At 39.3% G+C, this 22,986-nt stretch overlaps 1 protein-coding gene across 2 annotated transcripts in view; it reads left to right on the top strand.

Annotated features, from left to right (window-relative positions):
* Positions 1-3,674: 3,674 nt before the first annotated feature.
* ATP8B4 (ATPase phospholipid transporting 8B4 (putative)) overlaps positions 3,675-22,986 on the top strand; it is a 258,761-nt gene continuing 239,449 nt past the window's right edge. The window contains exons 1-2 of one of the 2 annotated variants that reach the window (XM_079914504.1): positions 3,675-3,751; positions 19,868-19,936. In XM_079914504.1, coding sequence (XP_079770630.1) covers positions 19,909-19,936 — 28 coding nt within the window. In that variant the 5' untranslated portion in view covers positions 3,675-3,751; positions 19,868-19,908. Of the gene's footprint in view, positions 3,752-8,066; positions 8,163-19,867; positions 19,937-22,986 lie in introns of those variants that run through there. The other variant, XM_079914503.1, reaches the window with a different exon arrangement.

Below are 22,986 nucleotides of genomic sequence, written 5' to 3'. Positions count from 1 at the left end.
AAATACACACTATGATGGCTGTGTATTTTTCCTATGGAGAAAAATAAAGGAAGATAAGGGATAGGGAGTGATAGGGGTGTGTGTATTGTTTTAGGTGGGCTGACCAGGGCAGGCCTCTCGGAGTAGATGACTTTAAGCACAGATCAGAATGAAATGAGGAAGAGAGTCAAGGGGAAATGTGGGTGACAAGGGAGCTTGGCAGAGGAATAGTGGTGACTGCTGTAATCTTATATTTTGGAGATGGATAAAGAGCTTTGGGACTTAAATTGATGGGACAAATCTGACGCTCTGTGATTTTAAGTACATAATCCTATGACACTGTAAAATTATTTTTTATTTAAACACTCAAAGATCTATTTGCAAGAGAATATTCAGTGGAAAGATACTTTCATTTTAAAATAAATGAATATTTCAAAATGATAAGGAATCAGTGCTAGAAATCTCTCTCTCTCTCACACACACACACACACACACACACATACACACACGTGTGCATTATGAGAGCTTCTGTGCATGGAATAAACGTGAGGTGGGTCTTTTGTGGTCTTGCTGTAGGCATGGCAAGCCCTTCTATACTTTCTCCTCCCATTAAGATTCCTCATTCTGTCAGTGTCATTGGTTAGAAAGAAATATTTTATCAGTTCAGACTAGGTAGTACATGAATAACTAGAGCATTTAAGACCAAATAATATCTCTTAGAAGCATTTAACAAAAATATGCTTAGTAATCCAAAGAAAGCCAACTCTAGTCTTGAAATTTCAGGAAGGATGACAAGAATGTCAGAAACTTTTGGGCAAATGGAAAAAATCACCACATGTAGCTCCTTAATGTTGCCTCTCTCCTTCACAGTGTAGGGCCGTGTGTGTGTGTGTGTGTGTGTGTGTGTGTGTGTGTGTGTGTGTGTGAGGGGGCTTGCAAAACTGAAGACACAGTTCTTACAGTCCTACCTTAAGCAACCTATAAGCTGGGAGGGAAGATAGCAGACATTGTAGGATAAGGACCGGTGGACAGTACCAAACCTAAACCTGGTCTCTGGCAGCGCCCACGAGAGGGGGATCAGAGATGCCAGGAAGATGGTCAGAAAAGGCTGGGGGTGAGGAGGGAATATGTGATGTGGTCCTTTAAGGACAGGTTGGGAAAGGTCTCCCAAAAGGAGAGGATGGCCTGAGCAAAGATGCCAAGGTAGGGATGTGCAGTTGATGTTTAGATAATGGAAAGGGGTCTCCATGGACTAAGGCAGAGGATCTGGCTTGGAGATTATAGGACTAACTTTGGAAAGATCAATGTAAGGCCAAGAAGAGAAAAAGAGCTCTTTGCTCTCCTTCTTTTGTAAGTTGCTTTCTGACTCATTAATTTATCAGATTATGGGGAAAATCATCACTTCCTTCCCCATCAGTGTGCTGCTATTGGGGTCAGCCGTCGATCTCAAGATGTTCCCTGCAAACAAAATCACTATCTTCTAAGAGCTGCATTTTCATTGGTTGGCATACAAGCTGACTGTGAAAAATTTAAGCAGTACCAAAGGGTAAGAACCAATGAAAATGGTATGGGGGTGGAGAGGCCCACCAGCCCCTCCACCCCTATATCATTCTCCGGAGGTAGTTGTTATTAATTATTTCTTCTTGCTTGGCTTTCCAGTTATCATTCATTCAGTCAACAAATATTTATTAAATGCCTATTATGGACACTGGCATTACAACAGTGAACAAAAGTCCCTGCTCTCAAGCAGCTTATATTTTAATTGGAAGAAACAGACAGCAAGCACATTTAAAATATTTTTACCGAATGGGATTACCTTATACACACTCTTTTGCAACTTGTTCTTTTCACTTGACAATACCTCTTAGACATCTTTCCAAGTCAGTCTGAAGAGGCCTACCTCTTTCATTGATAAAAGCTAATAATTATTGAGCATCTACTGTGCTCCAAGCACAGTCTTAGTCACAATAATCCTCTATGGTAAGTACTATAATTATCACCTTTCTACAGATGAGGAACTGAGGCCCAGAGAGGTTTGGGAACTTGCTCAGTCACCTGGCCAGTTACTGATGGAGCCAGAATTGAACCCAGACCATCAGATGCTTCACTCCAGTTCTGTCCCCTCCTGATGGCTGTGTAGTACTCCTTTGTATGGATGTACCTTGACTTACTTAGCCAGTCCCCTATATTTAAGCCATTTTTAGTTTTTTGCTATCACAGTACTATAATGAACAGATATGTTTGCGTATGTTTGGGATTATCTGTAAGGTAAATTCCTAAGAGATAGAAACATACACATTTCTATATTTGATAGGCATTACTTAGTTTTCCTTTAAAAATATTTTATCAACTTCTATTCCCACTAACAATGTAGGAAAAGGTGTAGATTTCTTTAAATATTCTTCAGCGAAGGTAATTACCAGACTTACAATAGTTGTCAATATGAAAAGTTAAAACATGGCATAGAGGCTATACTTAATTCTTTTTAAATTCGAAACAGTTTTTCATTGTAAATATTTTAAAGAAATGATTTCTTCCTCATATAGGCTGTTCTTGGTCCTTTTTATCATGCAAGGAAGAAAGCCATCACTCTTGTGTCAAGAAATCTGTCCTTTTTTTTGTGACTGTGGAGCCCTGGCAGGGAAAGTCCCTCCCTTCTCTCTGTAGAAACCTGAGGGCTCAGTACCACATTGTTTCAGGAGAGTGGGATTGACACAGGGGATCAACTTGCTCTGGTTAGAGAGACATGACTAAAACATACTTGGTTTCAGTACTTAACAGCAAATCTGATGCAACTTCTGGAAAATCCATAAACGGCTTCAGATGTATTGAAAAATAGCATAATTCTTTCTTTTAAAAATAGCTATGAACCAAAATATTTTGTTTTCATCTAATCCCATCTTAAAAACCAGAACTGTCTCAAAGCGATTCGACACTAAAAAGTTTAAATCTATTTCCCATATGTGTTTGTTCTTCAGCATCCTTAGGGTTAAGCGTTTGTTTCCTCTGAGCTGAAATTAAGGATGTTGGGAAAGAAGAAGTCATCGTTCTGCATATTACATGTTGCTTGAGTGTGCTTAGCTTTCATCCATAAGAGAGTTGAACTCCCCTTGTAATAATTTTAAAAAAATTGACATTGCTAATTCCTTCATCTCTGGCAAAAACAGGTAGGAACTCCAAAGATATTTACTAATCTGCCTCAGTCAAGGGCTGATAAAAGTTTACTAAGCAGAAGCTGTAGCTGGTGACCCCTTTCGTTGTCTGCGTCTGTCCTTCTGAACTCTTGATTCCCACAGAAGAAGCCATCCTGGCGAAGACAGCCTCTAGGGAGCTTCCTTTTGTTTCTCCAAGATTAACCAGTTCTGCCCTGGTAGCAGCAGTAGGCAACTATTCCAGGAAAAACTCTTCTGGGCTTTTGGTATTTTTCCAAGGACCGTTTTTACTCCCTCAGTTCTTCACTGGCAGGGAGGCTGCTTTCCTGCAACACCTTCCTCTTTTACTGATGAGATGCTGATTCTGATCTGCCATCTAGCAGCTTCCGGTAGTGGTAAGTGGTCAAGAGTGTTTTTCCGGGAGTCGATCTCAGGTTTTCAAGAATGTCCCCTAGAGACCCAGTTTCTTTTCTATGTTAATTACTAGAGCTTTCAGAGTAGCCTTGCTTTTCTCGCTTTTCTCGTTCTCATTGATATGGTCATGGAATGGGTACCTGTTTGATCTTGCTGCACTGCTGGGAAATCTCCCTTTTGGGCGAGAGGCTTAGGTCCAGGCTGAGGTGAGTCTGGGGAGCATTGAAGGGTTGGTGAGACGAAGAAGAGAGGTAGTTCTGGGCTGTTTGGTGCTTTTGGTTTCCTTTTCCAGGTTGCTGTTTTGCTTTGCTGTTTTCATTTGCTGTGTGTTGAAGTTTAGCAAAGAGTATTAATTATTCTCCTCTCATTTAAAAAGTAATTTTGGGGGAAATTAGTTGGATTTGGGAAACAGAGCATTTTCTTTTTTTCCTTTGAAGGTCAAATTTTTCTTCTGTTAGCATCACCTATTACATGGCCAATGGGAGTCACATCAATGTCCATTTCTTCTTGGTTTGTGGGTACTTGTCACTTCCTTTGATAGCAGTTGGTTTGAGTTTTTTCCCGGAGGGTTTGTATCTGATGCACCTATTCAAGATATTGTTCATTTTATGATCAATTCATGCCTTGGGCATAACAGTTTGTCACTAAGCTCTCCCTCTGAGGCTTGAGGGGTATGTTTTTAGGACTGAGATTTGTCTGAACAGAGAAATGGATTCTTCTAGCTGTTTTGTTGACAGACATGAGAGAGTCTCAGGTCCCTGGTTAACAATTAGCTGTTTCGAAAAAAAGGAGATGGGCAAGAAACATTAATTAGGGGCTGAAAGCTTATTAGAAAGGAGGTGAGGAAATACGGTATTGTGTATGGGATTACCTGTGTCCAAGAACGGCCACCTTTGTGCCTGTGTTGTTCTCTGCTTGCCTTTACAGCAAAATGTGAATTCAGAGGGATTTTTGGACCTATATTTATCTATCTTATGCTTTTATATTGTTTCATCATGCATGCATGCATCTTTAAAAATGAGGGGCCAAGTGATTTTTTTTGTGCCCCGGGGTTTTTTTTTTGTGCTCAGGAGGATTTTATTTTTTTTCTTACATGGTAAATTGGAAATTTTCATTTAGTAGGAAAAGACTTAACCTATCGTTTCAAAGCAAATCAGAAATTGTTGCTGTCCTTGAAATAAAATTCCTTAATGTATGTATCCTAGATGCTTGCACAGCGTGTACAAGAATCAGGTGCTAGTATTTGTTTTCAGGATTTCCCAAGAAATGATGTCAAAGAAAACAGTATCCTCCAAATGTTCCACATTTCTAGTGTATGCCTAAAGTCTTACTTGACTTCTTAGCAATCTTACGTATTTTCTAAATATTAACAAATAAAATTCTAGTTAAATGTTAAATATAAATATTATATTGGTCAGTAATGAATATTATTGACCATTGAGTTTTTGGAAACATAGTCCTTCTTTAATGTGAGGCTACCTTTTTCTCCTCTCCCCTCTTCTTTACTCAATGCTGGTTTGTTGAGCACCTACCTACCCCGTGCCAGGCTCTGTGCTAGATGCTCTGAAGAAGAGGGCGTAGGAGGAAAGCCACAGCGTTTTGTTTCAGTACATGTTTCTCTAGCCCTTCTTTTGAGGTTGGGTGTTCCCTAGGACTCTGTCCTTGTCCTCTTATTGACTCATCCTCACCCGCTGTCCTCCCCTCACTTCTCTTCATTCTCGTTCTTCTTGAATGAGATCATTCATTCCCCGTGACTTCAATGTTTCCTCATATGTTGATGATCCAAGTCTACAAGTCTGTCTTTTCTCTTTCATGCTGAGGATATTTTCCATGAGCAAGAGGCATTTCAAGCCTAGTGTGTTCAAACTGAACTTAATATTCTCCCACATCAGTTCCTGCTCCCGCTCTCCCACCTTCTCCCTTCACTGCTGTATTTGTCATTTTCGATAATGGCACCTCTCTCCTCTCATTGTCCTGAGCTGAAAATGTGGAAGTTATCCCAGATTCCTCCTTGTTTTGCACCCCAGCATACAGACCCCTTATAAAGTCTGTCAATTCCAACTGCAGGAATATTTCCAGAATCCAGCTCCACTTGCCTGTTGTCACCGCTCCCCCACTTCTTTCCGTGCCAGTCCTTGTCGTGAGAGTAAAGCCTTCCTAAAAACCCTGACGGCATACACTTGTGTAGAGAGACATGAGGCAGCAACGACAGTGGACAAGGGGGCCTGGATTCTAAGTGTACCATTCTGCAGAGAGAGCCCTTCTGCCTCCCCATTAGCTGAGGATCAACCACAGGATCTTGATTGTGGCAATGCTCTGTGTCACCTCATCTATCAAATAGGGATAGTCCCTGCCCGTAAAATTTTGTTGAGGATTAAATGAGATGATACATGTCAGTGCTTAGCATGAGGCTAAGTACCAAGTGAATGGGAGTGATGATGATAATGATGATTTCTTTCAGAATCCATCTCTTATCTACCTTGCCAGCCCCATATCACACTACACTCCTCCATGCCCCTTGTAATCTGGTTGCCATGACTATCACTGCTTCCTATCACAACACTTGGTCTTTCCACCTGCTGTCCTTTTTGCCTGTACTTACGTTGTTTTACTGAGCAAACTCTTCTTTTCAAAAGGACTTGACTTCGAATTACCATCTGTGAGCTCATAGCTGACTCTGCAAAGCAGGCTTGGTGACTCCCTTCCCTCTGTCTCCATAGTTCTCAGTCCCTCCTTCTGTCATAGTCCTGCACTAATGAACTTTCTATGTATCTGGTCTCATCTACCCCAGACTCTTGGCTTTTGAAGGACAGAGATAGGGCCTAATGATCCTTTCCTCCCTCTACCCAGCCCAGGTTTGACATAGAATAGGCATCTGATGAGTGTTTGATGATTGAATATCAGTAAGGATGCTCTCAAATTCGATAGGTTTTCTACGTATGTAGAGTTAAAAATACATTTAAGAAAAATAAAAATAATAATAGCTTTCCTTTCTTCAGTATTAACTTTGTAGCAGGAGGCACTGTGCTAATTTTTTTTTTTTTTTTTTTTACGGGCATGACCTCATTTAGTTTGCTAAATGATCCCATGAGTTACCCTGATTGTCTCTGTTTACAGATGAGAAAACCAGGGCTTAGAAGGGAGGCGAACTTGCTGGAGGTAGAGAGATAACAGGACCAAACCTGGCCCCTGACTCCAGGCTGGGGGAGGAATGGGAAAGTGAGAAGGGGAAGGAAGATGACCAAGCCAGGGGAAGTGTGTTTGGGAGAGAAAAGGCAGGATGAGGAGAAGGACATTGAAAATGCACAAGAGAGGCAGTGAGGGCAGGCGAGGCAAGGAAGAGAAAGGAAAGAGAGAAGGAAACTAGGTGATCAAGTTGGAAAATAAGCAGGACATAAACAAGAGGAGAAAGGGAAGAAGTGTTCCCACCACTTTAGAATTTTGTGGTAACAGCTGCGTGCCTAACAGAATATAAACAGACTTCAGTGTCGACATGACAACTTACAACAAAAGCAATCTGATGTACATTATATGGGAAATAGAATAATTTATTGTTGAGGCATGGTAATTAGATATAATTGGTAAGCAGTTTATAAATTTGGCTGTGCTAACCATCACTTTGACAAACACGTACACAGACTGGCTTAAATTTTTTTACTTCTATTTTTGCCCAATATCTATACTCTGTAAGCCCTACAGCTGTTGGCAGCCATCAATATGATTAAAACATTATCTATACCTGATTCACTTTGCTGTACAGCAGAATCGAACACAACATTGTAAAGCAACTATACTCCAATAAAAATCAGTTAAAAAATAAATAAAACATTATCTATACCTCCTACCCTCATATCACACTCAGAGCTGCACACATGTAGGACTGAGGCCTGGGCTTATTCCTTAGCTTATCCCTCACTGGTCTAACCTCCCAAGGCTGAGATTTCCCTTTTGCGTCAAGATGTCCCTTCCCCAGAGTCTTAGAGCTGTGTTCCATCTCCCACCCCCCATCCCTTAGAGACCTGGAACAGGGGGCTCCTGGGGAATATTACTGGGCTCGTAGGCAGCGTTGCCAGCAGATATGTCTGCAAGGTCACCATGTCCAGAGGTAGGAAGACTCACTGAGGCTTTGCTTTTCAGCCTCTGGGAGCCTAGGGCCAGAAAGAGGAAAGGGGCAGGGGCAGGACCAGAGAAGGTAGAGGGCAGCAGGAGGAGAGAAGGGGCTGATTCCCTAATCCTGCCATCCCACTTCCCATCCTCAGACCCCACTGTTACTCAGCAGATGGGTTCTCCATTGTTCATCTAAGCCTTCCAGGCAGGTCCCCTCCCCTCCGCTCTTGGTGGGTCAGTCCTCTTGGTGGGTTGGGTTGAGAGGCAAGTGCCTTAGTGAGAAATAGGAAGGAAAGTCAGGGAAACAGGGGAAGGAAACTGAGAGTGAAAGCAGAGAAAAGGGGAGGGAGTAGGAGGAGAGAGGACAGATGGGGAGGAAGGAAGGAGGGGGAGGAAGCACATTCTTATGGAGTGAGCTGTATTTACATCTATATTTATCCTGGAAACAGCCCTGAGAGGAAGGAATTATTACCTCTATTTTACAGATTCGGGGATTGAATCTTAGGAAGGGTAAGTAACTTGGTCAAAGTAACACTAGATAGAAAGAAACTGAGCTAGGATCGGGATCTGTTATCCTAAAAGTCTCTCCTGTACATTACAGTGTCTCCGAAGAGGAAGAGAAGGCAGAGTTGGGGAGAGAGGGAGGCAAGCAGAACAGCACGGAGACTGGAGAATAGACGGGTGGGGGACAGGAGGTCCTCACAGGGGCTGAGGACTGGGGTTGGGCTCCTTGAAGCTGTGTGGGACCTTTCCCCCTTGGCCCATCTTGTCCCTGAGTCCTGAGAACTGGTGAGGACCCACTGCTCAAAGGATGTAGAGGATGCCCCTGCGGGGACACCCCAGCTCCTCCCTTGACCCTGAGTTGAAGCCGGGCCGAGGGGCGCTCCCTGAGCAGCACTCTGGGCAAGGAAGGAGAGCTGCCAAGAATCTGCCTGCGCTACTCTCTGGCTTCAACTCCTCCTCCTGTGTCTTCCCCCACTGTCCTAGCCCCTACCTCTTCCCTTTCTTTCCCAATCTCCTCTGATTCCTTTGTCTTCCTGTCACTCTCCCTCACGTTTTCAATCTCTCTTCCCACTGGTTCTATCCCCTTAGTTTATTGCCATGGCCCTGGCGCCCCACTGTAAGCACATCTTCTCTTTAAAGCCTCATTACCCATTCACACTTAGCTCCTTTATTTTGCCGCAGAATGTCTTACAGGGGTTGTGCTCACTGTCCTCAATTCACCCTAACGTTTACATAGACATTTTGACAGGGGAAGTTCAGAGGGCTGCCTTCAAGATAACTGTCTAACGAGCATTTTCATTATGTGTCACTGTCCCCAACAACCTGTCCAGGTATGTTCTGAGGCCCAGAGAGCTTACTTGCCCCGGATTCTGTAATGTTAGTAGAAAAAGCAGGAATCCAAGATCAGGTTGTTTGACTCCAAAGGACAAGCTTGCAGCCATCACATCCTGCTGCCCCTTGAGCAGGTCAGCAGGCTGTTCCCTTGGTTGCCGGTTGGTGAGTTTGTTATGGCTAGAGTGGGTCATATGTCCTGTAGACTTTGGACCATAAGTCAACAGCAAACCAAAAACAGAGCTACCTTTCTGGGGAAGACTAATATTAGCTCGGATGGAGACGGATGATCTAGAGTGAGATGAATGACAATTTATGAATTGAAAATGTATAATATATAACTGTCAGGAGGACCAGAATGTTCACTTCAGCATGCATGACTGGTGTATTCTTCCCCTGTAGGCAGACTTCTGGGGGAAAGCAAGTTATTATCAGTAGGTTGCTTGGTGATGGTGGAATTGGAGCAGGGGGAATTGAGTATAATAACTTGATTGTTGAATGGCCTCTGATCATTAAAGAGAATCTCCATTTTAATCCTTGGCTTAAAGTGCTGAGTCACCTGCAACCAGGTGTACCCATTTTCACTATAAGTAGGGACCTCTTTGAGGAATCATAATATGACCAGTATGCACTCTTCTGCTCACAGCTGCTTAAGTAGCTGCTTAAGTAGCATTTCCAACTTGGATGTCTTGTTATGTCCTCAGTCTCAAGGTATCTGAAACCAACTTCTTATCTTCCCTAAACAAATCGGAGTTTTCTCTTTACTTTGCCATTTTTTCCATTAGAAGAATTACTTTCTGTGACCAAGATTCAAAACCTGAACTTGAAATGTAAAAAAACCCAAATTCTTCATGCAAGCGTCACTCTCAATCTTTTCCCAAAAAAGTGATCAGTTAAATGAATTAATATACGTAAAACACTTAGCTATTATTTTGGTTACATTTACCTCTCTTCTTACTTTCCCCAGACCTGTCTTTCTTGTAAAAACCCACTAAGACTTTCACACAAGAAAACCACCATTTTAATCCCTTGCATAAGATGAAGGCAAGGGTAAGATAAAACCTATTCAGCAACTTACCTTTTTCTATTTATTCTGCTTTGGGGTGATTTCATAAAAGGAGGAATGTGGAATGTTTTTATGTAAACAGTGTTTGCTTCAGTACTTGTAAATGTTGAATTTCAAAATCCTAAGTTCCTACTTCTAGAGCTAGATTTCGTTTTAACAAAACCTTCTTTGTCACCTGATTTTTTTTCAGTGTATTTCCGTAGACGCTCACTGATCTGAAAGTTCAATAAAAGATGGCTTTTTCTTTACTCTGACATCCTTTAGAGGTGGAGCGAGTGTCAGCTGGGGTATTTTGGTGAATTGATAAGTGTACAACAATAAAAGGACAGAGTTTTACTTCCTAAAATTTACACTAGAATCTGCTACATTAATATGAATCCCCCATTAAATATACCTGGGTTGCTGCTTTTAAAAGGAAAAGATTGGATTGTAGGAAACATGGACTTGAATCCTTAGTTTTTGTTGTAACCACATGTCTTAGAGAGTAAAAACACTTGAATAAGATCATTAATAAGAAACACTTTTCACAAACCTTAGAGAAATATTGTTTAATTCGTACAACAGTAATTATATTATCACTCTGGATTAAATACGAAATAGAGAATATTTTCTACAAAAATGGCTAAAGTTAAAAAATGGATTTATTCATTATTTTAAAGATAAAAGCTTTCAAAGATACTTTGGAAGATGGTATTAGAGAAATTAAAAGCAAATAATTGGATGGTTTAAAGGTAATTTTAGGAAGGATATGGTTTTGCTTTATGTTTAATTGTCTAGGGGCTTTTAAAGTGAAAAGTGCTTATAGGAAGATCTAAAATAAGAGACAGAAGGGTTTACATGGATATTTTCTCTTTAGTTACCTTTATATTACACAAATATATATTTAAGTTCATCCTTTGTTCTGGCTGTCTGTTAGTGCTAATCCCTCAAAGCAATCTAGCAAACCAATAAGGAGAAAGAAAGAAAACGTTGGCCAGTGGCCGGTACTCCTAATAACTTCCTGAGAGATTGAGTTTCTTTCTTCTGCCTGCATTCTCATTGCTACCTGTCAGGGTGGAGAGTCCCTTTTGCCATCCTACTTAAAGAATCATTCTTTTCACCAGCTCGAGGGACTCTGAGCCCATGAAAACAAAAGATGTTTACTTAGTCTCCAGAGAGAGTTTTCAAGCCCTAACTAGTTGGCTTAGAACTTGCTGATGAGCCTTAACCCTCTGGCCAGATGGGGCCACCAGATCAGGTGTCATTGTCACAGAATCCATTCATCCTTCTCCATGTTGCCATTTTGTATCGGTTGTGACTATTTGTTGGAACAAAGATAGTCCCTCATGGATAAAAAAACCCGCTTTTGTCCATGTTATTTCTCACAGAAAGGCTTTTCCTCAAAAAATCCTTTCTGTGCATCTTCTTTTAGAGCCAGAGTGCCTCCTCTTGCCCTTCTACCCCAAGATTTGCAAATTCCTCCTCCTTTCTTGTGCTGTTCAGTTTGCCTGCAACACTCTTCCTATTGCTAACCAAATACTTCTCATTTTTTGAGGTTCTTCCTAGGCTGGAGGTGGGGGATGCACAGGATGATAGGGACCAGCCAGAGGTAGGGAGCAGCTAAGAAAGCCATGACGGTTCCCAGTTTGGGAAGATCTAAGATGTTCTTGAACTTGGGGTTGGGGTCTGGGAAGGGATAGTTGCTAAAAGGGAAATGCCTTTTAGCATCTGGAAGCCCTTGCTTCATTCCTCATAGACACTGAGAACATTAATCATTCTTTCATTTAGCGAATTTTTATTGAGCACTGCCACATGCCAGGCGTGCATTTGACACTGAAGATACAACTATGGACAACACAGATCGGGTCTCTGCCCCACTGGAGTTTGTAGACTAATGGGAAAACAGCCAATATAATAGGCAAATACATTCTAGAATGATAAGGGCTCTGAAATTGGAAGTTCTGGATTCTATGGGAGCACATAGGAGGTGCTCTTACCTCTGATTTGGGGGACCAGGGGAGAACTCCTAGAGGAAGTGATGTATGAGTTGATATTGAAAAGATGAGTACAAGTCAGGTGAAGGGGCTGGCGATGGGGTTAGATTATGACAGGCAGAGGGAAGAGCATGTGTCAAGGCCCTCAAATAGAAAGAAGCTGAGTTATTTCTGTAGTATAGACATGGTGGGGGGTGCAAGGAAGAATGGGGGCTGTAAGGAGAGTGATGAGAAATCAGGGTAGAAAGACTAGCAGGGACCAGGTTGCAGAGGGGCCAAGGAGTCATGATGCAATTTGATCTTTTTTCTAAGGCCAGTGGGATGTTATTGAAGGGTTTTAAGCAGGGGTGTGATATGATGCCGTTTAATTTTTATAAAGATCACTGTGGCTTCAATGTGGACCCTGGTCTATGGGTGGCCAAGGCTGGAGCGGGGAAACCTGTTAGAAGGAATGGAGGGTCAGCAGGCATGTCCTAGAGGCATCTGCTGCCTAAGACTGGGGTAGGGGGAGCAGTGAGGAGGGGGCGGGGGGGATTGTTTTAGGCAGCCTTGGTGGCAGTTGGTAGAAGGCATGGGAAGAAGAACAGAAGAGTTATTGATGGGTTATATTTGAGGACCTATCCCTGCTTCTAGCAGCACCTGGCAGTAGTACTCCCATCTTGTTGGATTCATCAGTTTTAGTGACTGGTTCCTGGAAAAGCAGTGGGTTTTACAAAGTGTTGATGGCCCTACTTGTCAGGGGCACCCCAGGGGTGGCTATTCCCTCAGTGGGCTGCTGCTTTTCCTGGAGGTGGTGGAAGGGAACTCATGAATCTGGGAGCACAACAGGGAGAAATATTGATGGTTTCAGGCCTTTTAGACACTAGAAATTTGTAATGCAACAGTAGGTGTTGATGAAATTCCTCTGCATCCTCCTTTCTTGTAACTGCTAAGCCATAAGTGCTGTTCTTCCTCTTTTCTGGTCTCCATATGACTGACCAGCTTCTTCTTTCATGGCTGTTTAATGCATCCTGCCACACCACGTCTTTGAGCAGGAACAAACAAGTCATTTCTCTTTCTAACCTAAAGAGTATGAATTCAGAACCTCTGCCTACCCTGTCATGTGTTTGCGAAGGTGCTTCAGTTCATTTCCATGGTCCTTTGGGTTCTAAATGTTGAAGTTATTTGTTTGCCCTTTATTTATTCACTCTAAATCCTTAATAGAGTTTACCACGTGAAGGAAATTAGACATGTAGGGAAAAAAATAAAAGATAATAATGACATTATTTCTGCCCCCTATTTATTTATTTCTAAATAACTTTTTTTCTTCCAGTTTTATTGAGAAATAATTAACATACAGCACTGTATAAGTTTAAGGTGTATAGCATAATGATTTGACCCACATCATGGAATGATTACTACAGTAAATTTAGTGAACGTCCATCATCTCATATTAGATAAAAAAATTTTGAAAAGTTGTTTTTCTTGTGATGAGAACTCAGGATTTATTCTCTTCATGACTTTTATATATAACACACATCAGTGTTAATTATATGAATCATGTTGTACGTTACATTCCTAGTACTTACTATCTTCTAACTGGAAATTTGTACATTTTAATCACTTTTATCCAATTCCCCCTCCTCCCACCCCCTGCCTCTGGTAATCACAAATCTGATCTCTTTTTCTGAGAGTTCGTTGTTTTTTTTGTTTTTGTTTGTTGTTTTTTTGCGGTTCGCAGGCCTCTCACTGTTGTGATCTCTCCCGTTGCGGAGCACAGGCTCTGGGCGCAGGCTCAGTGGCCATGGCTCACGGGCCCAGCCGCCCCGCGGCATGCGGGATCCTCCCGGACCGGGGCATGAACCCGTGTCCCCTGCATCGGCAGGCGGACTCCCAACCACTGCGCCACCAGGGAAGACCCCGTTGTTTGTTTTTTGAAGTATAATTGACCTACAACACTGTGTTGGTTCCTGGTGCACAGCACAGTGATTGCATATTTCTGTACATTACAAAATGATCACCATGATAAGTCTAGTTACCATCTATCACCATGCAGAGATATTATATTACTATTGACTATATTCCCCACACAGTACATTTCATCCTCATGACTCATTTTGTCACTGGAAGTTTATACCTCTTAATCTCCCTATTTCACTCATCCTCCCTCCCCTTGCCCCTCTCCCCCACAACTATCTGTTTGTTCTCTGTACCTATGAGTCTGTTTCTGTTTCATTATATTTGTTCATTTGTGTTGCCCAGTAAGTGAAATCATACAGTATTTGTCTTATTTCACTTAGCGTAATACCCTCTAGGTCCTTCTATATTGTCAAAACTGGCAAGATTTCATTCTTTTTTATGGCTGAATAGTATTCCATTGCATATATACATTACATCTTCGTTATCCATTCATCTATCAATGGGTACTTAGGTTGCTTCCATATCGTGGGTATTGTAAATAATGCTGTGATGAACATAAGGGTGCTTTATGTCTTTTTTAAAAAATAAATTTATTTTTATTTATTTATTTTTGGCTACATTGGGTCTTCGTTGCTGCGCACAGGCTTTCTCTAGTTGCGCTGAGCGGGGGTTACTCTTCGTTGCAGTGTGCAGGCTCCTCATTGCGGTGGCTTCTCTTGTTGCAGAGCATGGGCTTCAGTAGCTACAGCACATGGGCTCAGCAGCTGTGGCTTGCAGGGTCTAGAGCGCAGGCTCAGTAGTTAATAGCACATGGGCTTAGTTGTTCCGTGGCATGTGGTATCTTCCCAGAACGGGGCTCGAACGCATGTGCCCTGCATTGGCAGGCGGATTCTTAACCACTGATCCACAAGGGAAGTCCCTCACTGTAGTTTTGATTTGCATTACCCTGCTGATTCATGATGTTGAGCATCTTTTCATGTGTCTGTTTGCCATCTGTATGTCTTCTTTGGAAAAATGTCTCTTCGGGTCTTCTGACCACTTTTTAATGGGTTTTTTTTTTTTTTTTGATGTTGAGTTGTATGAGTTCTTTGTATATTTTGGATATTAACCCCTTATCAGATATATCATTTACAAATATCTTCTCCAGTGCAGTAGGTAGCCTTTTTGTTTTGTTGATAGTTTCTTCCACTGTGCAAAAGCTTTTTAGTTTGATGTAATTCCATTTTTTGCTTATGTTTCCCTTCCCTATTATCTTACTAAGTAAAGTAAGCCAGACAGTGAAATACAAATATCATATGACATCAATTCTTTGTGGCATCTAAAAGAAAAAAAAGACACAAATGATCTTATTTCCAAACAGAAAGAGACTCACAGACACAGAAAACAAACTTATGGCTGCCAAATAGGAGAGAGGGTGGGAGAAGGATTATATTAGGAGGCTGGCATTAACATATACACACTACTATGTGTAAAATAGATAGCCAACAAGGACCTACTGTATAGTACAGGGAACTATACTCAATAGTATGTAACAATCTATAAGGGAAAAGAATCTGAAAAAGAATATATATATATATTGATATTGATGCAATTTATGTCAGAGTGTTCTGCCTATGTTTTCCTCTAAGAGTTTTATAGGATCTGGCCCTTACATTTACATCTTTAATCAATTTTGAGTTTAGTTTTGTGTATGATGTTAGAGAATGCTCTAATTTCATTCTTTTACATGTAGCTGTTCAGTTTTCCCAGCACCACTTATTGAAGACTGTCTTTTCTCCATTGTATTCTTACCTCCTTTGTCATAGATTAATTGACCATAGGTGAGTCGGTTTATTTCTCGGCTTTTTATCCTGTTTCAGTGATCTATATCTCTGTTTTTGAGCCAGTACCATATTGTCCTGATTACTGTAGCTTTGTACTATAGTCTTAAGCCAGGGAGCCTGATTCCTCCAACTGCTTTTCTTTCTCAAGATTGGTTTCACTATTTGAGGTCTTTCATGTTTCCATACAAATTTAAAAAATTTTGCTTCTAGTTCTGTGAAAAATGCCTTTGATAATTTGATAAGGATTGAATTGAGTTTGTAAACTGCCTTGGGTAGTATGGTCATTTTGACAGTATTGATTCTTCCAATTCAAGAACATGGTATATCTTTCTAGCTGTTTATGTCTCCTTTGATTTCTTTCATCAGCATCTTACAGTTTTTGGAGTACAGGTCTTTTGCCTTGTTAGGTAGGTTTATTCCTAAGTATTTTATACTTTTTAATGCGATGGTAAATGGGATTTTCTTAATTTTTCTTTCTGATCTTTCATTATTAGTGTATAGGATTGCACCAGATTTCTGTGTATTAATTTCTTTTCCTGCAAATTTACTGAATTCATTGATGAGCTCTAGTAGTTTTCTGGTAGCATCTTTAGGATTTTCAATGTATAGTTTCATGTCATCTGCAAACAGTGACAGTTTTACTACTTTTCCAATTTGTATTCCCTTTATTTATTTTTCTTCTCTGATTGCTGTGGCTAGGACTTTCAAAACTATGTTGAATAAAAGTGATGAGAGTGGACATCCTTGTCTTTTTCTTGATCTTAGAGGAAATGCTTTCATTTTTTCACCATTGAGTATGATGTTAGCTGTAGGTTTGTGGTATATGGTCTTTATTATATTGAGGTAGGTTCCCTCTGTGCCCACATTCTGGAGGGTTTTTATCAGAAATAGGTGTTGAATTTTGTCAAAAGCTTTTTCTGCATCTATTGAGATGATCATATGGTTTTTATTCTTCAATTTGTTAATGTGGTACATCACACTGATTGATTTGCAGATATTAAAAAGTCCTTGCATCCTTGGGATAAATCCCTCTTGATCATGGTGTATGATCCTTTTAATGTATTACTGGGTTTGGTTTGCTGGTATTTGTTAAGGATTTTTATGTCTATGTTCATCAGTGATATTGACCTGTAATTTTCTCTTTTTGATGGTAGCTTTGTCTGGATTTGGTATCAGGATGATGGTGGCCACATAGAATGAATTTGGGAGTGTTCCTTCCTCTGCAGTTTTTTGAAATAGTTTCAGAACGTTAAGTGTTAGCTCTTCTCTAAATGTTTGATAGAATTCACCTGTGAAGCCATCTATTCCATGACTTTTGTTTGTTGGGAGTTTTTCATCACAGATTCAATTTCAATACATACAATTGGTCTAGTCATATTTTCTATTTCTTACTGGTTCAGTCTTGGGAGATTGTACCATTCTAAGAATTTGCCCATTTCTTCTAGGTTGTACTTTTCATTGGTGTATAGTTGCTTGTAGTAGTCTCTTATGATCCTTTGAATTTCTGTGGTGTCAGTTGTAATTTCTCCTTTTCATTTCTGATTTTATTGATTTGGGCCCTCTCCCTTTTTTTCTCAATGACTCTGGCTAAAGTGTTATCAATTTTGTTTATCTTTTCAACTCTTAGTTTATTGGTCTTTGCTATTTTTTTCTTTGTCTCTATTTCATTTATTTCTGCTCTGATCTTTGTGATTTCTTTCCTTCTGCTAACTTTGGGTTTTATGTGTTCTTCTTTCTCTAGTCGCTTTAGGTGTAAGGTAAAGTTGTTTGTTTGAGATTTTTCTTGTTTCCTGAAGTAAGCTTGTATCACTATAAACTTCCATCTAAGAACTGCTTTTGCCACATCCCATAGGTTTTGGGTTGTTGTGTTTTCATTTTCATTTGTCTCTAGGTATTCTTTTTATTTCCTCTTTGATTTCTTCAGTGATCCATCAGTTGTTTCATAGCATATTGTTTAGCCTCTACGTGTTTGTGTTTTTGCATTTTTTTCTTGTAATTGATTTCTAATCTCATAGTGTAGTGGTCGGAAAAGATGCTTGATATGATTTCAGTTTTCTTAAAGGCTTCCTTTGTGGCCCAGCATGTGATCTGTTCTGGATAATGTTCCATGTACACTTGAAAAGAAGGTGTATTCTTCTGCTTTTGGATGGAGCACTCTATAAATATCAATTAAGTCCATGTGTTCTAATGTGTCATTTAAGGCCTGAGTTTCCTTATTGATTTCCTGTCTCGATGATCTGTCCATTGATATAAGTGGAGTGCTAAAGTTCCCCTCTATTATTGTATTGTGGTCGATTTCTCCTTTATGTCTGTTAACATTTGCCTTATGTATTGAGGTGTTCCTCTGTTGAGTGCATATATATTTATAATTGTTATATCTTCTTCAGTTGAGCCCTTGATCATTATGTAGTGTCATTTGTCTATTGTAACAGTCTTTATTTTAAACTCTATTTTGTCTGATATGAGTATTGCTGCTCCAGCTTTCTTTTGATTTCCATTTGCATGGAATGCCTTTTTCCATCCCCTCACTTTCAGTCTGTTTGTGTCTCTAGATCTGAAGTGGGTCTTTTATAGACAACATATATATGGGTCTTATTTTTGTATTCATTCAGCCAGTCTATTTCTTTTGGTTTGAGCATTTAATCCATTTACAGTTAAGTTAATTATTGATATGTATGTTCTTATTGCCATTTAAAAAAATATTTTGGATTTGTTTTTGTAGGTCTTTTATTCCTTTTCTCTTTTGTTCCCCTCTCTTGTGATTTGATGATTATATTGTTGTGTTTGGATTCTTTTTCTTTTTTATGTGTATATCTATTTTAGATTTTTCATTTGTGGTTACCATGTGGTTCTGATATAGCAGTCTATATGTATACATGATTGTTTTAAGTTGCTGGTCTCTTAATTTCAAATGCATCTCAAATATCCTGCATTTTTGCTCTCCTTCTCTCACAATTACTGTTTTGATACCATATTTGTGTATAGATGATTTCCTACCCTTACTGTATGTTCACCTGTACTGGTGAGCTTTACCATTTTGTAATTTTCCTGTTTCTAGCTGTTGCCTCTTCTATTGAAAGAGTTCCTTTAGCATTTGGTGGTGCTGAATTCTTCTAGCTTTTGTTTGTCTGTAAAGCTTTTGATTTCTCCATCAATTCTGAATGAGAGACATGCTAGGTAGAGTATTCTTGGTTGTCAGTTTTTCCCTTTCATCACTTTAAATGTATCATTCCACTCCCTTCTGGCCTGTAGAGTTTCTGCTGAAAAATCAGCTCATAGTCTCATGGGGATTCCCTTGTACGTTATTTGTTGCTTTTCCTTTGTTGCTTTGGATATTTTCTCTTTGTCTTTAGTTTTTGTCAGTTTGATTACTATGTGTCTTGGCGTGTTCCTTGTTCAATTAATTCTATATGGGACTCTGCACTTCTTGCACTTGGGTGACTGTTTTGGGAAGGAATTACTTTTGGTACTTGAATAAAAGGCAGGTAATGGAGTGTCACCTCTGAGATATTCTGATTCACAGGGTTTTGGATATGTTAGAAAATTTGGCTCCATTTTAATGCCAAATTGAATATTACACTTGTGCTTACCTTACATTGTTCCATATAGCCGCCATAATACAAATAGATAATTTTTGTATAGAATTATTTGTTTCCTTAAAAATTTTTTAAATTGAAATATAATTGATTTAAAATGGTGTGTTACTTTCAGGTGTACAGCAAAGTGATTCAGATATATATATATATTCTTTTTTAGATTCTTTTCCATTAGAGGTTATTACAAGATATTGAATATAGTTCCTGTACTATACAGCTGGTCCTTGTTGGTTATATATTTTATATATAGTAGTGTGTATATTTTAATCCCAAACTCCTAATTTATCCATTTCCCCTTTCTCCTTTGGTAACCATAAGTTTGTTTTCTATGTCTGTGAGTTATAGAATTATTATTATCTTGTTAGATTTAAGTCTCATAAATGGAGTCTATTATTCCTTACTGTGTTAATGACTTCCTAGTCATCTAGATTTGACTAGGAAGAAAGCTGAATGATGGCAATTTATGGTTAATGAGCATTTCTCAAATACTAATGTTGTGTACATTTCTTGTTTTCTTATGTAGGCCAGCTGTTGAGGCCTGGTGAAAAAAAATCAGGTGCAATAATGTTCTGCAGTAAAAAGAAATCACTTGGTAAGTATTGAGTTCTTTAGGTGACACAAAGCAAATATGATTTTTTAATATTTATTTTAATTTCACAGAGGTGTAATTTATAAACAAAAACCACACAGATCTTAAGTGTTCCATTTGATGAACTTTAAAGGCTGTATGTAAACGTGTAATTACCACCAAAAAACAAGAGTTAGAACGTTTCTATTACCTGAGAAATTTCCCTTGTGCCCCTTTTTATTCATCCTCCCTGTGTTCTACACAACCACCTTCTGATTTCTAACAGATTGGTTTTGCCTGTTTTTGAAATCGATATAAATGAAATCATACAGCATGTATTCTTGTGTCTTGCTTCTTTCACTCAGCATAAGGTTTTTTTTGACATATATCCATATGGTTGTATATATCAGTAGTTTGTTCCTCTTCATTTTTTCTTTTAAAACAGTATTCCATTGTATGAATACACCAACACTTAAGACTAAGTTCATATGTTTAGAAATAATTTGGATTCATGATGGCAAGTAACACACTTTGTTTTTGGTTGAGTAATTGGTCTAGCTGAACAGTGTTAATAGTATTCCAATTTTTAAAAATACAGCATCCTGACCAGAGAGTATTAATCTCGTCTTATGTCTTGTTAGTCAGCAACATTGTGTAGTTTTTCCTTCAATGGAAATGTATTCAGTTTATTACTGCTATTTTCTTTATTATTTTTAAAACTTTAATTAATTATTTTTTTTATGGCTGCATTGGGTCTTAGTTGTGGCACATGGGATCTTCATTGAGGCATGCGGGATCTTTTGTTGTAGTGTGTGGGCTCTTCGTTGAGGTGTGCAGGCTTCTCTCTAGTTGTGGCGTGCGGGTTTTCTCTTCTCTAGTTATGGCATGCAGGCTCCAGGGTGCAGGGGCTCTGTAGCTGGCAACATGTGGGCTCTCTAGTTGAGGCGTGCAAGCTCAGTAGTTGTGGCAAGTGGGCTTAGTTGCCTCACAGCATGTGGGATCTTAGTTCCCCGACCAGGGATCGAACCCGCATCACCTGCATTGGAAGGCAAATTCTTTACCACTGGACCATCAGGGAAGTCCCTATTTTCTTTATTTTTGACTATGAACTTGTTAGAGACCAAAGGCTGGATTAGAGTATATCTAATACCCTATCCCTCCTTCTAATCATCTCTGACAGGTGGTTAAGCTATTTTGATAGGCAATTATTTCATGGTTCAGTCTGTTCCCTTGTTGGACACATTTATTGCAACGTTCAGTCTCATAATGAGCTGAAATCTGTCTCAATGTAGTTCGCACCCATAGGTCATTAGTTATGCCCTCTGGGGCAATACTTTCATATTCCCAGTGCCAATTTAAGAGTCTAGAATTATTGTCATCATGTTTTTCTTTTTCAAATAAAATGATTTATTTATATCCAGTCACTGGTATAATCTTAATAGTGTAAACAATAGATTAACCAGTTTTGACAGGGACAAGTTTCCAACAGAATATATTGTTGCAAGGTTTTGATAAGTTCATTCTCACTCTTTTAAAATAATTTGTACATATATGTGAATGTATATGGATAAAATAAGCAATTTTTTATAAATAAAAATAAGAAAATAGAAGTGACTGTAATTGGACAATCCAGAGATAAACACTCCAGACTGCCAAGCTGTACAATTTAGAGGGCTCCAATTCAGTGACCTCTATTAATACATTAATGTATATTCATCCATATATTCCCAAACAGAACTATGGTGTGCATTACTTTGAACCTGCTCTTAAAACATAATATTGTAATCATAGATACCTTTTCTGTCTTTAAACCTTTCTCTATAACATTATTCTTTTTTATATTTTCCTCTAACTTTTAATTTTGAAAATATTGGATTTTACAAAAAAAGTAAAACACCCGAATACCTTTCACCTAAATTCTACAATTATTACCATTTTGCCACATTTGCCTCCTCTCCTTCCCCTCACTGCCACCAGCACACACCCACACACATGCACACACATACACTTTTTGTTGTCATTAGGATATTTGAAAGTAAGTTATAGACATCATGACTCTTACCCCCAAATATTTTTTTAAACATCTTTATTGGAGTATAACTGCTTTACAATGTTGTGTTAGTTTCTGCTGTATAACAAAGTGAATCAGCTATATGTATACATATATTCCCATATCCCCTTCCTCTTGCATCTCCCTCCCACACTCCCTATTCCACCCCAAATATTTCAGTACCGATCTCCTAAGAACAAGGACATTCTCCTACTTAACTACAACATCATCACTACACCTAAGAAATGTAACATTGATGAATAAGTAACATACATTCCATTTTTCAGTTTTCTCAATTGTCTCCATGTCTCATGTCTCAGAGCTTGTTTTTATTTTTGGTACAATATTTAACCAATGTTCACACATTGTGTTTGGCTTTTAATCCCTTTATTTTCTTTTAGATTTAGAATAGTTTTTCATTATATTGAATTTTGGAAAAGTCCAGTCCAGCACCTAAATCTATTTGGATTGAATATTTTGGACACAAATACTATATAGATTATATATAAATATTTATAAATTTTATTTATTTATTTTTGGCTGCATTGGGTCTTCATTGCTGTGCACTGGCTTTCTCTAGTTGCAGTGAGCGGGGGCTACTCTTTTTTGCGGTGTGCAGGCTTCCATTGTGGTGGCTTCTCTTGTTGCTAGCATGGGCCCTAGGCACATGGGCTTCAGTAGCTGTGGCATGCAGGCTCAGTAGCTGCGGCGCATGGGCTTAGTTGCTCCATGGCATGTGGGATTTTCCTGGACCAGGGCTTGAACCCATGTCCCCTGCATTGGCAGGGAGATTCTTAACCATAGCGCCACCAGGGAAGCCCAATACTTGTTTTTTTAAATGGACAATTAATAAATTAGTTACTTGAAACTGTTTTGATGGGGAATGCAACTTGCTGATCTTCCTCATATAGAATTTCGTTTTACAGTCAGTCATAGGTATTTGTAATGAGCTGTAAATAGCTCATTTGTAAATAGCTGTGTAATGAGGCTAAATGTTTTAGCTACATAGCTGGGTCTGTATCCA

Source organism: Stenella coeruleoalba, assembly GCF_951394435.1.
Source record: "Stenella coeruleoalba genome assembly, chromosome: 2".
Lineage (NCBI taxonomy): Eukaryota > Metazoa > Chordata > Mammalia > Artiodactyla > Delphinidae > Stenella > Stenella coeruleoalba.
Note: the sequence above shows the minus strand (reverse complement) of the source record. Positions and strands in the feature narration are given on the sequence as shown.